This window comes from Microcebus murinus, chromosome 2, assembly GCF_040939455.1.
Source record: "Microcebus murinus isolate Inina chromosome 2, M.murinus_Inina_mat1.0, whole genome shotgun sequence".
NCBI classification, from domain to species: domain Eukaryota; kingdom Metazoa; phylum Chordata; class Mammalia; order Primates; family Cheirogaleidae; genus Microcebus; species Microcebus murinus.
In genome coordinates, this window is record NC_134105.1 from 19,197,445 (window position 1) to 19,214,162 (window position 16,718).

Below are 16,718 nucleotides of genomic sequence, written 5' to 3' on the forward strand. Positions count from 1 at the left end.
GTCACTGGACACAAGAAAAGGTTCCAATGAGTCACCTGTGTGATGGGATCCGGGATAGTCTCAGGTCTGTTATTCATTTATTCTAGTGGAGACATAATAAATAGGCTTAAGTAAAACCTTTGGTACATCAGATAGTGTTGAGTGCTAAAAAAAAAAAACATAACACAGGGAAGGGGATAGGGCGTACTTGTGTGTTGGGGGTGGGAGTTACAAGTTTATATAGAATGGCTGCGGAAAGCCCCCCTGAGAAATTGATAAGCCCTAAAGGAAAGGGAGGGAGGGAGTCCTTTCAGCGGTGACTGTGTGATGTGGCCTGTAAATGTCAAGAAGGAGCAGAGTCCAGAGTCACTGGTGGCTTGAACTATTGTGAGGGAAGGAATTTTTTTTTTTAATTTCAGAATATTACGGGGATATAAAATGTTTTGGTTATATAATTTGCTTTTGTACAGTTTGAGTGGAAGTTATGAATTTGTCCATCACCCAGATAATGTGCATTGTACCCGTTAGGTGTGCATTTACCCATCCCCTCATCCCCGCTCCCGCCTGCTTGATTTCTGTTAAGTTTTACTTTTGTGCGTGCATGTATCGATCCATTAGTTCCAATTTAGTAGTGAGTACATGTGGTATTTGTTTTTCCATTCTTGCTATACTTCACTTAGAAGAATGGTCTCCAGTTCATCCAGGTTGTTACAAAAGGTTCACCATTTTTTTTTTTATGGCTGAGTAGTACTCCATGGTATACACATGATATACCACTTTTTATTAATCCATTCATGTATTAATGGACACTTGAGTTGTTTCCACATCTTTGCAATTGTGAATTGTGCTGCTATGAACATTTGAGTGCAAGTGTCTTTTTTATAAAGTATCTCTTTTTCCTTTGGGTAAATACCCAGTAGTGGAATTGCTGGATCAAATGGTTAGGTCTACTCTTAGTTCTTAGAGGTATCTACATACTACTTTCCACGGAGGGTGTACTAGTTTGTAATCCCACTGACAGTGCACAAGTGTTCTTTCTCTCTGCATCCAAGCTGACATCTGTTGTTTTGGAGCTTTTTGATAAAAGCCATTCTCACTGGAGTTAGGTGGTGTCTCATTGTGGTTTTGATTTGCATTTCCCTGATGATTAGAGACGTTGAGCATTTTTTCATGTGTTTGTTGGCCATTAGTCTTTTCTTTTGAAAAGTTTCTATTTTTTCTCCACTTGTTTGATGTTTACTTGCTGATTTGCCTGAGTTCTTTGCGGATTCTAGTTATCAGTCCTTTATTGGATGTATAGCATGCAAATATTTTCCCATTCTGTAGGTTGTCTGTTTGCTCTATGGATTGTTTCCTTGGCTGTGCAGAAGCTTTTAAATTTAATCAGGTCCCACTTATTTATTTTTGTCATTGCTGTGATTGCCTTTGAGATCTTCTGCATAATTCTTTGCCTAGGCCAATAGCTATGTGAGTTTTTCCAACCTCTTCTGATCCTTTCAATATATGCAGAAAAAGCTTTTGACAAAATTCAGCACTCTTTTATGATAAGAGGTCTCAATAAAACAGGCATCTATGGAACATACCTCAACATACTCCAATCACTTCAGAAGTGTCACCATTTCTGTTCAACATTGTACTGGAAGTCCTAGCCAGAGCAGTCAGGCAAGAGAAAGAAACCAAGGATATCCAAATGGGGAAAGAAGAGGTCAAACTATAACTCTCTGCTGATTATATGATCTTATATCTAGAAAACCCCAAAGATTCTGTCAAGAAACACCTGAAATTGATAAATAAATTCAGCAAAGTCTCGGGTTACAAAATCAATGTACACAAATCAGTACCATTCCTATATACCAACAACAGTCAAGCTGAGAATCAAATAAAGACTCAGTATCTTTCACAATAGCAACAAAGAAAATAAAATACTTAGGAATATATTTAACCAAGGAGGTGAAAGATCTACAGGGAGAACTATAAAACACTGAGGAAAGAAATTGCAGAAGACATAAACAAATGGAAAAACATATCATGCTCATGGATTGGCAGAATCAACATTGTTAAAATGGCTATACTACCCAAAGAGGGAAGGAATGTTACAAATGGAATTCCACGAAATGAAGGGTTTGTAGTGCTCTAGTGACCTGAAGCTAAGGATGACCCAGAGATGAAGGATGGGGGCAGGGAGAAGTTCTGGGAAGATGATGCTGGTGATTTTGACGTACATGGCACATTATAGGCAGAACTGTAGATCATCCAATCTAGTGATTTCCAGACTTTTGAGTATCATGGACTGGTAAAATGGCCAACGTGGTTGCCAATTTAATTTTAACAAAAGAAGTCATTAAAAACTATCACCATCGGCTGGGCTCATGCCCATAATCCCAGCACTTTTGGGAGGCTGAGGTGGGAGGATTGCTCAAGGCCAGGAGTTCAGGACCCCGTCTCTACAAAAAATAGAAAAACTAGCCAGGCGTGGTGGCACTTGCCTATAGTCCCAACTACTCTGGAGGCTTGAGGCAGAAGGATCACTTGAGCCCAGGAGTTTGAGGTTGCTGTGAGTTATGATGACATCGCTCCATTCTAGCCCAGGCAACAGAGTGGGGCCCTGTCTCCAAAAACAAAACACCCCAAAACAACAAAAACACACACAAAACAAAAAAACCCCAGAACTATCACCATCTATTATCTTCATCTCATAAAAGAAAGGATCTGACAATCTCAGAACAAAGGACCAATTAGTTAATTGAATACATTTAAACATACACACACAATTGAAATCATAATCATTTCTCGATTCATAGGGAATATCAATACCAGCGAGGGCAGGCTTAGCTTTTATGAATTGCTAGGCTTAGTGCCCAACCTGTCTTGGACATAGGTCTTAAGGGTGTCACCAAAACAGTGAAACATGTGTCACCAAACTTATTCCTGTCATGTGTGAAGAAGAGTAGGGTGAGGGGAGATGCCATATGCACAAATAGAAGGCATGCCCCTTTTCTCCTTTTTTAGGCATGCCCCATTTCTCCTAAGAAAATCCAAAACGATGTACTTCTAATTTTATTTTTGGCTAAGCTCTCAACCAATACTCTCTATATGAAATGGCCAAATGATGGTAATATGTATGCAATTAAATCCAAACCATGTATATAGTGTACCACTTAAGCTGCAGAATCTAGCAGTTGATTTGTATATATATATATATGTATTTTTTTGAGACAGTCTTACTCTGTTCCCCGGGCTAGAGTGCCGTGGCATCAGCATAGCTCACAGCAACCTCAAACTCCTGGGCTCAAGCGATCCTCCTGCCTCAGCTTCCTGAGTAGCTGCAACTACAGGCATTCGCCACCATGCCCAGCTAATTTTTCCTATATATATATATATATATTTAGTTGTCCAGCTAATTTCTTTGTATTTTTAGTAGAGACAGGGTCTTGCTCTTGCTCAAGCTGGTCTCGAATTCCTGAGCTCAAACAATCCACCTGCTTCGGCCTCCCAGATTGCTAGGATTACACGCGTGAGCCACCGTGCCCAGCCGGATTTGTATATGTTTTTAAAGTTTAAAAATTCAACAACTTAAAAAAGATGACAGCGACATTACTTGCAACTAGAAATTCCACTTGAATGTTCCAAGGATTTTGTTTAACCATTTTGGTACGAGTGTGGACTATAGTTGACAGCCACAGATGAACGCGCACAGCCCAGTGTCAACTTTAGCTGACAGCTGTGATATGACTTTCCTATTTTTCATTTATCAAAATAAAATTGTGAACATTTAAAAATAACGTAATGAAAACATATATGTATATGTTACCTATTCTGATTTACATTACAAGTAAAGCTGCCTGTAAAGTAAAACAACCTTTCAGTGCTTTAAAGCTTTCCTCGTCACACAGGAGCAAAACGGATTCGTCGTCAATGCCCAGCACAAACTATCTTGCTGACATGAGTGCCGGCTGTGGGCAAGGTACCGAAGTGGTTAAAAGAAACTTGTTTTAGAAAAATAAAAAATTCCTAAATTGCTCATTTCCACCTGCTACCAAAGGATTTGTAAGAGAAATGTACCTTATATTAATTGTAGGGGGAGACAGATGTTTATCTACTCCTTGGGCTTGGAAATCAATGCCTTTAATATCTATGCTTATAACTGGGTAAGGATATACCAACTAACACATTTACTTCAACTACGGCGTCGTTCAAAATCTGCACCTAATAAGGAAAAATACGTGTAATAGTCTAACATGTATGGTACTTGGGAAGCTAGAACCGAATTCTAATTTTCTTCATTGGACTAAAAGGCAGAAAACTTTCTTGATGGTTTTCCAGGCCAGTGGGCGACAGCCAGACCCAAACTGGGAGAAATGAGACAAGTAGTTGATGTACCATGAAATCAGGCCAAATGAAGGTTTGAGGCCAGTTTGTCAGTTTTATTGCTTTTGTGTTTTAAACTCAGCACAGCAAGGTATTGATTTCTTTGGTAATTAAATTCCAGCACATTTGACAGCAAATGAAATTTCTTATCATTCTAGTTCTAAACTTTACAAAACAATGTATTTTTGAAATAATTAAGAAATAAATGCTCTCTTGCAGATTATTTAAAAATATTAATTTTTCCATGTGTATTTATACCAAATGGTTAATTTTAAAAATTTTTTTTGGTGAAATTAATGACCTAGTTATTGAAAAGGTGACATCTTTCTAATGAACTCTTCATTAGAATCTATATGAAGCCCTAATTAGGCTCCTCCTACACAGCTGGCAATTGGGCTTATCCTATTCAGAAAACACACAGGAGCAAACTGTATAGAAAATAAAAACTTTATTTTTTTCAAGTTTATAAGATAGTTCCCATTACATATAACATCATGGTCAAGGATTCTACAGCCACGAATGCCCGCAGTCACATAAATATATCTAATCCAATCAATGCCTTTTCCTGCTAAAAGAGGCATGTGAAGTCCAGAGGGAGAGTCGTATATGAGTAGAAGTCGTCCTCCACGGGATGGCTCCCGTCAGTGCAGTGGGAACCAGCCAAGGAGCCTTGCTTTCTGGAGCTCTCTGACTCAGAGGAGAGGAAGGGACAGTCTGCTGATTGGGGCTGAAGCAGAACTGGATTTTCTCTCTTGTGGTTTAAGATATTTTAGAATCTCAGAATTCAGATTTGGCTTCTTTAGTGTGGTATCTGGGGAGTTCTAACTTTCGGATGAAAAAGGAAACTAATTTAGTGGTAAGAAATAGAAGCTTGCTTAAGAAGGGCCCTAACTGCCCCCTTGAGGAGGAGTGAGCAGTGAGAAGGCCCCAAGCTCACCACTCGGCCTGGACCACTGCTCTCCCAAGGAAAAGGGAGACAGACGTGGCTCTGCCCCTGTACTCTTCTCCCCGCTAGCTCAGTGGCACTGACACCCATTCAAGGTAGTGGACATCTAGAAGCTCCATAGGCTGCTGCTGGAGTTTGCCAATCAGATCTGTCAGAGCTTTAAAGCTGAGTTTGTGTAAACTGCGAACAAGCTGTGGCACACAAGTCTCTTGGGACACTAGCTTTGCCCACCCTCCCCCCAACCTGCAGAGCAGAAGACAGGAACACCCCAAATCAAACAAAAGCCCAAATAGGCATCTAAATCTGGAGCAGGTGTCCATTCTCCTGGACACAACCAGCTGCCCCAGGGGCACTGGGCAGGGTGATGCTAAGGCACAGTCAGTTTTACATTCGAAAGTCAAGACTCCTCTTAAACCCAGGACACACCTGACGACTCCAGCTCTGCTGCTAGAGACAGCCCTCACCATGAAATGTGCAGACCCACCTTAGAGAACCCAGGTGCCCAGCTGGGGAAGGACTCATCATCTGGCTAGTTTCGTGGAGGCCTCTTTCTAGTAAAGAGGCCTTCCCCCTTGATGAAAGGACCCATAGTATCCTTTGGCCCTCAGCTTCCAACAGCTCTTGATGCTACCCACTTACTTTCTAAATTTTTGTGCTGGGGAGGAGGAAAAGACAGGGTAAGAAAAGCACTGTTTCCTGGACAGTTCAATTTGGCAAAGATGAGCCAAGAAGCTCCTATTTTCTGTCTGTCCTCTAAATGAGGGTGGCAGGAACTAGAAAGCAGCAGACTGCTCTGCTCAGAGAGCTTCCTTACGTCTCTTGGCCAAATTCAAGTTCCTTTTGGAAAGAGCTAAGCTGGGAAGTCAGCGCAAGAAGAAAAAGCCCATTGATAAAAGAGTCCAAGTCATAGTCTGCGAATTAAAGAGCTCCCACAGGGTGGGGAGAGGGAAGTATTTGTGTATACTTACGTGGGTTACCACTCCACAGCCTCGCAAACCTGAAGCACCAACAGCGTGGCCTTTGTCCAGGACAGGAAACCAACAGCTATATTGGCAATGGGGGAGTGTTTTAGGCCTGAAAGTAAAACCTAGAGCTTTCTAAGTTCAGCCATCAAGCAAGGCAAAGCAGCCTCTGGGCAACTATGCTGAATACAGACCAAGGCAAGGTCTACCTCAAGACCCCATCTCCCTCCTCCCACCCCCAGGAAGCAAGGCCAAAGAGGCAGCTAAGTAATGGAGCACTGCCTTCAGTTACTCTCCAAAAACTCTCCCTAACAATGTGAGTCATGAAGCACTTTTCAATGAGTTCTGAAGGACTGTGTATACCAGCCTATCTCCATTGCCATCTCGGTGACCTGGCATTCAAGTCTTGTCTCTTTGTGCTGTAACATTTCGGAAAATGGGTAGGCAGAATCTCTGGCAAAAGTGATCATAGCTGGGCTTGTTCAAGGATGCCTCACGAGGACCAAGCCTGCATTGCTCTCTGTGCAGCCTGGGAGAGGCTGAACTTCCTCAGCTCTGGGGAAGTTTACCCTGAGGAGATGCCCAGGTTGGTCTTGGAGGGATGGGGCACCAGACAAACATTGGGCTGGAAGGCTGTGACTAGTGCCTGGGTACCCAACAATCTGCCCAGATGCTTTTTTTGAGATGCTCCTGCATTTGGCCCAGGATTAGGTTTTCAGGCATGAAGCAAGAGATCCAGCACTCTCATTTAAATCAGGAAAAGTCTTTCTGGTCTTCTGTTTTCCTACTTTAGATTAGGATTTGAGAAGCGAGGTGTTCCATGGGAGACTAGGTTTTAATTATAGCAATCTTCTCTTTTCAGGCAGAGATGTGGATAAATGCATGCCTAGGGTACCCTTCATATGACTTGAGGGCTCCCTCAAAGGAAGTCAAATACATTGGTAATTCTGGCTAAAATGTAGTTAGAAGCCTGTTATCAGACTTGATTTGACCTCTTGGGTCCAACACCCAGGGACTGGCCAGAGCCTGGAGGTGGATGTGCGCATGACTAAGAAGGAAGAGGCTGCGGGGGTGAGCATCTCATGGGCAAAAGGTGCTTCTCTGCAGGAAGAATAAGTGGAAGCTTCCTGTCTCAAGAGCTAAAGAAGCTGAAATTCCTAAAAAGCCTTAGCCCCATCTCTCCAGTTTGGAGGCTAAGCCTCTGGGGACACAGTCTTTGAATAAGAGTCAAGCTGAAGGCTTAGAACTTACTGTCTAAGAAAAGGAGTCTCTAGAGTTGTGCCATTTGGCTAAAGGGGAAGAAGGATTGCAAAGGCTTAGACTAAGACTTCTAGGATAGGAAATGCCAAAGTTTAAAGTTGCTCAGTGTCCGGTGCCCCCATAGTTCGGCAAACCAGGAGATGGAAGAACAGGGAAGGAACCATCTCAGAGAGCAGACCACTGCAGCAGCTGAAGAGGGGCTACTGCTGCAGAGAGGTATTTTAGATATTTCAATTACTATTTTCAAGGAAACTTTACACATCCCTTTCTTGCTAGAAAAGGGGGGGGGCGGGAACCTGCTTCAGAGACCAGGCCTTTAACCTATAAAAATAACATACACATTCACCTGGAAATAAGTTCTACAGCTATGGAGATTCTAGACTGCAAGAGATGTTATTATAAAATCTGCTGCATTTATCCAATCACCACAAGTTAATAGCAGTTCTCAATCTGGTCATGGACTAAGAGTGCAACTCTGCCCCAAGAATTGCCTTTTTTTTTCCTTCGTTTTTTGAAATAACAACAAAAAAAAACAAAACACAGAAGAATTAAAAGCACTGTAGCTGCAGTGAGTCTATTGTTCTCTCTATCCAACTGTCCCCTGCTTTTGTGCGAGGATGAACACAGGGGCTGCGGCTCACTCTTGGCAGAAACTGCAGCTCTTGGTTCTGATTGTGTTCTCGCCAGCATTCGATGGAGAAGGACAGAGAGAGAAAGAAAGAGAGAAAGATCCCAGTTGGTTCCAGTCTCTAGCTCCCTTGAGGAGTGAAAAGTTCACAGGGTAGGCTCCTTATTCCAGTTCTTAGAGAAAATCAAGCTCCAAAGCCTGGTGAAGGGATACTAGGTCCCCGTGGTTTGTGATCCTCCAGAAAGGCATGTTGTGCTGGAAGAAAGATGGAATAGCTGGTTAATCCAATTTCTTTTGGGAACTTATATTTACCCCTATCCTTTCTCCCACGGACTTCTCCCCAAGGTATGAGGTAACCCTGGCTACTCAGGCCCACCTCCTATGGCTGTTGTACATTATAGGATACTTTATAAACGTGAGAGGTTGTTATTAGGTTTCAGTGGTAGCTTTGTGCCTTTATGAGAGATATACCTGTTCTATCTTTTATATGTAGGGTCTTCAGGATCAAATAAAATGGCCCAGGTGAAAAATTAGTATTGATATAAGATTACATCGTCTTACAGATGGTCAATTCATAAATTTCAGAGCCACAAGGCCCAAATCTTGCCCACGTCCAAGATGTAGGACACACAGATCTGGGAAATAATAATCCCATTATATTATTTGATCAGCATTATGTCCAGAATACTGTGTGCTGTTATAAAAGCCACATTTAAAAAAAAAAATTAATAGAGTCTCAGAGCCAGGTGCAGTGGCTCACACCTGTAATCCCAGTACTTTGAGAGGCTGAAGTGGAAGGATTGCTTGAGGCCAGGAGTTCGAGACCAGTCTAGGCAACATAGAGAGACACCATCTCTACAAAAAACAAAAACTTAGCTGAGTACAGTGGCTCACACCTGTAGCCCCAAATACTCAGAAGGCTGAGCACTTGAGTCCAGGAGTTGAGGCTGCAGTGAACTATGATGGCACCACTGCATTCTAGCCTAGGTGACAGGGTGAGATATTGTCTCTCTTTTTTTTTTCTTTTTTTGAGACAAGGTCTCCTGGGCCCAAGTGATCCTCCTGCCTCAGCCTTCCGAGTATTTGGGGCTACAGGTGTGAGCCACTGTGCTTAGGGTAATTAAATTTTTTTTTTATTTTTTGCCCAGCACTTTGTATAATGGAAATGTATAAGAAAAAGAAAAAAACATTTTTTTTTTAAGAGAGAAGGTCTTGCTATATTGCCCAGGCTGGTCTTTAATTCCTGGTCTTAGGTGGTCCTTCTGCCTCAGCTTCCTGAGTAGCTGAGATTATAGGCACAAGCCACCATGCCCAATTTTGGAAGCCATGGTTTAAAGGAGGGCTTTGATAAACCTAAGTGTTGGAAACTATGTTCTATGTAGCTGAAGGAGATTGGCTTTACTGACTGTCTTGTTCAAAGTGGTTCAAAGTTACTCAGAACACTAAGGTCCTAGATCACAATTATTTTGGCATGTATCCTGGTTTTTTTCAATCAAGCTGCTCATGCATAATACTTAAAAGACTATTAATATACATAAGAGGAAGCAGACTTGTTAGGTTATGCTCAGGAGCGCCAGACGAGGACCATTATTAAGTCAAAGTTAGAGAGAGACATTTTTGTTCACTGGAAGGAGAAACACCCTAACAGCTTGGTTGACCCCGCAGTGGAAAAGGCTACCTGGGAATCAGTGTCCTCATCCTTGGGTATTTCCAAGTAAGGACTGGAAAGTCTTCTGCAGAGAGGCTGAAGAAAAGATCCCTCACAGGGTGGAGGCTAACCTGGATCAAGTGCTAAGGCATTTTCCAGTGGGTCTATTCCACTGCAGATGATTATAGACATCAACTTACAGACACCAACTCTGCCTAATGACTTAAGTTGTTATTTCTCTCCCCATGCCCTTCAGATCGAGAAGCACTGATGCCTACACCCGCTAGTGTCTTCCCCCAAAGAGGGCAAGGAGAAGCACTTGAAAATCAAAGCTTCAGTGATAACATATGTGGAAAAAACAAAGTTCCTTGAATTGCTACATAAAGTAGCAAATGAAAACATAATGAGTACTAATGCCAACTAATTACCAATCTCATAGTTTATTATAGTTGCTGAGGTTTCTACCTTAACTGGGTAAAGAAAACCAGGCAAGTTGGTCCTAGTTGGCAACCCAATGCCTTCAAATCTAAGAAATCAAGTTGCTGGAAGAAAATAAACTGAGGTAGGAAGAGAAAGAACCCTTATAGATTCATTTAGTAGAAATGAAACTCAATCTACTGTTTCCTTTATTAAGAAAGAATGGCCTGGAGTTGGGACCTGGATAGTGATGAGTTTAACATCATAACAATCTTCCCAGGGCTCAAAAGCAGAAAGGACTTTCTCTATAGAAAACAACTTGATTGTACTGGTTTTTTGCTTGTTTGTGAGAATCTGAAGCTTATGTCAGAATGATTTGCTTTTTTGCAGTCCAGTCTGATGTTCTTGAGAAAGCATTGCCTTCTAAGATGAAGATGGGGCCCATCCACGTTTAATGCGGGGGGGTCCCTGTAGCAGGCCTCAAATGTCTTAAGATTCTTGAGTGCCAGGGAGGAGGGGGAAGGGAAGGATTTAGTAACTTACAGGGAAAACTACATTTAGGGAGAAAAATGGTCCTCTTTTTCTTTAAAGAAAAACGGTACCTGGGCACAGTGGCATATGCCTGTGGTCCCAGCTACTTGGGAGGCTGAGGCAGAAGGATCGCTTGAGCCCAGGAGTCTGAGGTTGCTGTGAGCTAGGCTGACACCACAGCACTCTAGCTGGGGCAACAGAGTGAGACTCTGTCTCAAAAAAAAAAAAAAGAAAGAAAGAAAAAGAAAAGAAAAGAACAATGGAAGAAGAAGAGAAGGAAGGGAAAACACTAAAAATGCGCAATTGATTGCTAAGATTTTGTAGTTTTTACCATTTTTCTAATTGCACAATTTTCCTTATAATGGTTACCTGTTTGGCTGCAATTTCTTCATCTCGTCCATCTCCAATCACTACATACGTGACTTTCTTTCCAAACCTTGACACAATTCTCTCAAAGCAGCTCTCCTTACCTGATAAGAAAAATAAATTTTCTATTAGAATATCCTCTTTTTTTCCCAAAACCAAGGAAAAGGACTGCTCTTAAAGTTACCTGCCTGTGCTTAGGTGGACTAAGTGGCAGCCTGTATAGTTTGTTTGGTGGGATGTAGGGATGGGAGTTAGAGATCTAGTAGATCCTCTACCCAAAGAAAGTGAAATTGTGCCATCAAAACAACTACTTATTTTAACCTACACATTGAGTGTGAAGTCCCTAAGATCTTAGTGTGAGGGAATTTCTATAAATGGGAGACTAAGGAGTCTTATCTATGTTGAGAGCTATGAATACCACCTCTTTCTTCCATTTCGCCTGTAGCCTGTACTTTACAGCTTACAAAGTACTTATCAATTTATTCATTTAGTTCTCCAAATAATCTAGTGAGATGGGTGCTCTTCCCTATTTTACAGATTTCAATGGGATTCACAGGTTTGGTAACTTGCTCCCAGATCACAAATAAGCTAGTAGCTAGAATTTGGACTTGGGGGGGGTGGTGTCCCTGGCTCCAAATCCAAGCTCTTGCCATTGTGCCATAATGAATAATTAATTTTTGAGGGGAAATGTTTTAGGGCTGGAAAGATAAGTGGAAGCATGTGGCCCTGATTTCTTGGTAGAAATAAGTAACAGACAAAAAGCCATTTCCATCCAATTCTTCATTTTCCAAAAACAGTCCTGGGCACAGACCTTGTGTCTTTCAGTGGAGGAGGAGCCCCAGCGCAGAACTGAGAAAAGTGACTAACAAATACAGCAACAATATTTGTTATATCCAGGATTCCCTCACTTACTATACTTTGTAGTTGTAACCAAGACATTGCATCACTGAAACTGACCTTGGGAAATGGGTGACTTAAATCCATTGCAGTTCTGAGAAACATGCCAGCGTAACAACATTCAAATCCCATATGCAATCAACACCTAAGCATGCACAGATGATAAGGCTGTGGGAAAGATACTTTATGTGCATAAACAAAAGGAAATTATATCTCTTGCTCTTTCTTCATCATCTCTTATACTTTATTTCCCTGTTTCTGCCACCTTTTTTAGTTAAGCAAGGTCCTAACTTTGGCTTCCTTCTTCATCCTGCTCCATTAACCTTCTCAGTCTTTCTTCTTGTTTTAGATCCAGTGACTTAGTACCAGGGTTCCTGTGTGAGTATAATAAAAGTGTCTCTTCCTCAAGACACTTGACTGCCATCTGCTGGAAAGTTGTAATAAATCCACAAATCTAAGATGACTGTAACGTAATTGACAAGAACTTATATCTCCATACTTAGAAGTCCTGCTTAGTACATCTGAGCAAGTGTAAATCTTGACATCCATAGCCCAAGTGGCACCTCAAAACAGATGGACTAGTCACCTGGACCAGACACTAATGCACTCTGGGTTCAGTCTCCCACTTATAATACTATGCTTGGCTTAGGTGCATTTAGGTCCCTTTTTACTATTAACACTTTACGATAGCACTGTCATACCTTACATTCATATGAAGCATTCAATCAATGTTTGCTGAGTTAATGTATATTAATCTCACAAATGATTCAATGAAGGACTATAGTCCATATCTTAAGCCCCACAATTCAGTTCAAACATTAAATAATTCAACTAATAATGAATTCTTATGTTCAAGGTATTGAAAAATTTTGTCTAATTCCAACCATTATAGCCTTACAAACTAAGCCAACCTCCAGCAGACCCACCGTCTAATATGCTCTCTCTACACACAAAAAAACTCATAAGTGAGTCAGATTTTGTCTTTATCCTAAGATTCAACAAAGGGAACACCTCATGTTTAGAAGGACACAGAGATTTTTTTTTTTATCCTGGCATGCAGTAAGTAATCAGGGATGGAATACATTCTGGAATGTCTCCTCTGAACAGATTAAGAGACAAGGAGAGTTATTAATAGCTCAAAGTAAAGATTACCTACATGAAAACATGACTCCAATACAACTGGTAAAATACTTCCATTTACATTCTCAAAACAATCCTGGACATGCGTGTTCCTATTCAGAAGGATGAGGCCAATGACAAGGCAGTTTACCAAACGTCAAGTAATGGAAGCTGGTGAACTGTAAGACCAGCTAAGCCTTTGGAGAACATTGGTTCCTGTGTTTCCTCTATCAGAAACATTTCTGACATTTTCAGAAGTGATTTTGAGAATTCTCTTTAATGGCCCAAATCAAAGAGTGGCCATTAAGAGAGAACCACACTTTGAAATCATTTCAAACTGAAAAAATATTTCCTTGCTCCCATTTCACAGTTCTGTGAAGGGAAGCCTCAGGCCGCCCACTGTGGTTACCATGGCACCAGATCCCACTGCAGCTTCACAAATTAGCTCCGGATGAACTGAGACTGAGGAAAATCACCAAATAAGCACACTTATTGTCAGAGGGAATGAAATCACTTCCATTAGATTGATGAGCCTGTGGGTGCCAGGACTTGGGATAATGAGCACTACAGAAAATCTACCTTGCAGGTGTGGGAGCTCCGTGAGTGTTCTGGGTTTTTATGACATGACATGGTAAGGCAGCGACAGCAGGAGCAATATCCGAAGGGAGTGTTGATGTATGTTCACTCCAACTCAACCTCTTGTAAATGAAATAATTCAACCACAAAATAATATGGAGAATAAAAAACCCCACAGATGCCTGCATAACTGCCTAAAAATAAGATATTATCTGTGATATATTTTTGTGTTCAACATTGTTTTTCATATTAATTCTTATGAGTAGATATAATTTTAGTTCATTCACCTTTAACTGCAATATAGTATAGTATTTCATAGTATTTCAATAGTATTTCATATAGTATTTCAATAGTATTTCATTGTTTGAATATATCTACCCATTTTTTGTTCACAAACAGGTTCACAGACCAATTATTTTCTATTATGAACAAGGCTGCACCAAAAAAATCCTTGGACATGTCTCCTCCCTGTGCATATGAGAATTACACAAAGGCAGGGGTCAGCAAACTTTTTCTGTAAAAAGTCAGATAGCAAATATTTCAGACTTTGCAGGCCATATGGTCTCTGTTCCAACTATTCAACTCTGCTACTGCAGTGTGAAAGCAACTATATAAATGAATGGGCATGACTATATTTTAATAAAAACCTTACAAAAACAGGCAAGGGGCAGGATTTAACCCATGAGCTGTAATTTGCAGATCTCTGCTCAAAAGTACATATATCTCATGGAATGGATCATAGGGTCACGTACATCTCAAACTTTATTAAACATTAACAAACTGTTCTCCAAAAAAGGTTATATTCCTTTTCAATTCCATTTGCAGAGTAAAAGTTCCCATTACCTTAACAAAGCTTGGCACTGTCAAGACTTAATTTTTCTCTGATAGGTGTGAAATGCATGAGGTTAAGGAATTTTTCATTTTTTTTAGACAGAGTCTCACTCTGTTACCAGGGCTAGAGTGCTGTGGCATCAGCCTAGCTCACAGCAACCTCAAACTCCTGGGCTCAAGTGATCCTCCTGCTTCAGCCTCACGAGTAGCTGGGACTACAGGCATGTGCCACTATGTCTGGCTAATTTTTTCTATATATATTTTTAGTTGTCCAGCTAATTTCTTTCTATTTTTTTAGTAGAGACGGGGTCTCCCTCTTGTTCAGGCTGGTCGGGAACTCCTGAGCTCAAACGATCCGCCCATCTCAGCATCGCAGAGTGCTAGGATTATAGGTGTGAGCCACCACGCCTGGCCAGGAATTTTTCATATGTTTACTGACAGTATGGTTTCCTTTTCTGTAAACTTGCTATTTCAAGATTTTTGCCTATTTTTCTATATTCTATATTTGCAATTGCTGCTTATTGATTTGCAGGGATTCTTTACAGATTCTGTATACTAATTGTCAGAGGGAATTAAATGTTTTGCAAATATCTTTTCCCAATGTATGGCTTGTCACTTGATGTTATGTTTCATTGTATCTAACATTAAAAGCTTCATGAAATCAAAATAATCATTTTTTTTTGTTTTTTTTATAGTATCTTTTGATGTTTTAAAAAGAGATCCTTCCTCACCTTAATATCAAATGGTTATTTTTCTATATTTTCTTCTAAAAATTAAAGTTTTGCTTTTCATGTTAAGTTTTTTTTTAGAGACAGGGTCTTGTTCTGTCACACAGGCTGAAGTGCAGTGGCCTGATCATAGCTCACTGCAACCTCTGACTTCTGGGCTCAAACAATATTCCCACCTCATGTTAAGTTTTTAATCTACTTGCAATTGATTTTATTAATGTAAAGAAGGAAAACAATTCTGCCTTTTCTCCCCCATATGGATAACCCGATTATCCTAATACCATTGATTGAAGGTAAGTTCCATGACAACAGAGGACTTTTGTCATTGCTGTGTTCCTAGTGCCTTGGCAATGCCTAGCCCACAGCAGGCACCATTATCATTTTTCCTCATCTAATGGATCATTTCCATCTACATATAAATTTGATATAATTTCTCTTATGAATCTTATAAATCCTCAAGCCCACATATCCCTCCAGCTACTGCCTTATTTCTTGCTCTTCTTTAAACAAACCTTCTCCAACAACATATAACAACAATATAGTTGTATCATTGCTGTCTCCAACTCCTCTCTTCACATTCTCTCTTAAACCCATTCCAATTAGGGTGTCATCCCCATCACTCCACTCAAACTGCATGTCAAAGTTAATACCTTCAAGTAGTTAAAAACCACCTTCGATTCTCAGGTTTCATTTGACTCAACAACATGGGATAGAGTTCCTCACCCTTCCTTTGTCTTTCAAGACACCATTCTCCTCATACCTCAAGGGCAATCCTTCTGACACTTCTGCTGGGTCTTTCTCACAATCCAAACATTTAAATATTGGAGGACTCCAGGGCTTAGTTCTTAGACCTCTAGTTTTTGCTATCTGCATTCACTTCCATGATCTCATCCAGTCTTAAATAGCCATGTGTACAAGAGAACTCACAAGTTTGTATATCTAGTCACTATCTGTCGACTTCCAGAATCAGATATCCAACTGCCTACTTGACATCTTCGTTTGGAAGTTTAATAATAATTTCAAATTCAACATGTCCCAAACTAAACTCCTCATCATTCTTTCACAGTCTTTTCCATCTCAGCGAATGACATCTTCATCCTTACAGGTGCTTAGGCACAAATACTTGGAATTATTCTTAACTTCTTTTTCTTTTAAATCCTACATCCAAACTATCAGCAAATCCTGTCAGTTCTGCCTTCATACTGTCACCCAGTAACTGATTACTTCTCAACTTCCACTGCTATTAATACTATCTGGAAGCCATCCATGATCTCAGGCTGGGTTGTTACAATAACCTAACTTTTCTACCTGCTATCCTCCTCAAGACCCTTGAGGAGGGTCTTAGTGAGACTAATCCATTTAAAGTATAAGTCAGGCTGCGTGTGGTGACTCATGCTGGCAATACCGGCACTTTGGGAGGCCAAGGCAGGAGGATCGCTTGAGGCCAAGAGTTGGAGACCAG

The 16,718-nt window shown here is 40.8% G+C and overlaps 1 protein-coding gene across 2 annotated transcripts in view; it reads right to left on the bottom strand.

Annotated features, from left to right (window-relative positions):
* Positions 1-4,779: 4,779 nt before the first annotated feature.
* The window catches only part of EYA3 (EYA transcriptional coactivator and phosphatase 3), a 105,008-nt gene continuing 93,069 nt past the window's right edge, over positions 4,780-16,718 (bottom strand). For both annotated transcript variants that reach the window (XM_012750562.3, XM_012750561.2), the window contains 2 exons: positions 11,109-11,209; positions 4,780-8,398 (listed from right to left, as the gene is read on the bottom strand). In XM_012750562.3, coding sequence (XP_012606016.1) covers positions 8,318-8,398; positions 11,109-11,209 — 182 coding nt within the window. In that variant the 3' untranslated portion in view covers positions 4,780-8,317. The remainder of the gene's footprint in view (positions 8,399-11,108; positions 11,210-16,718) is intronic.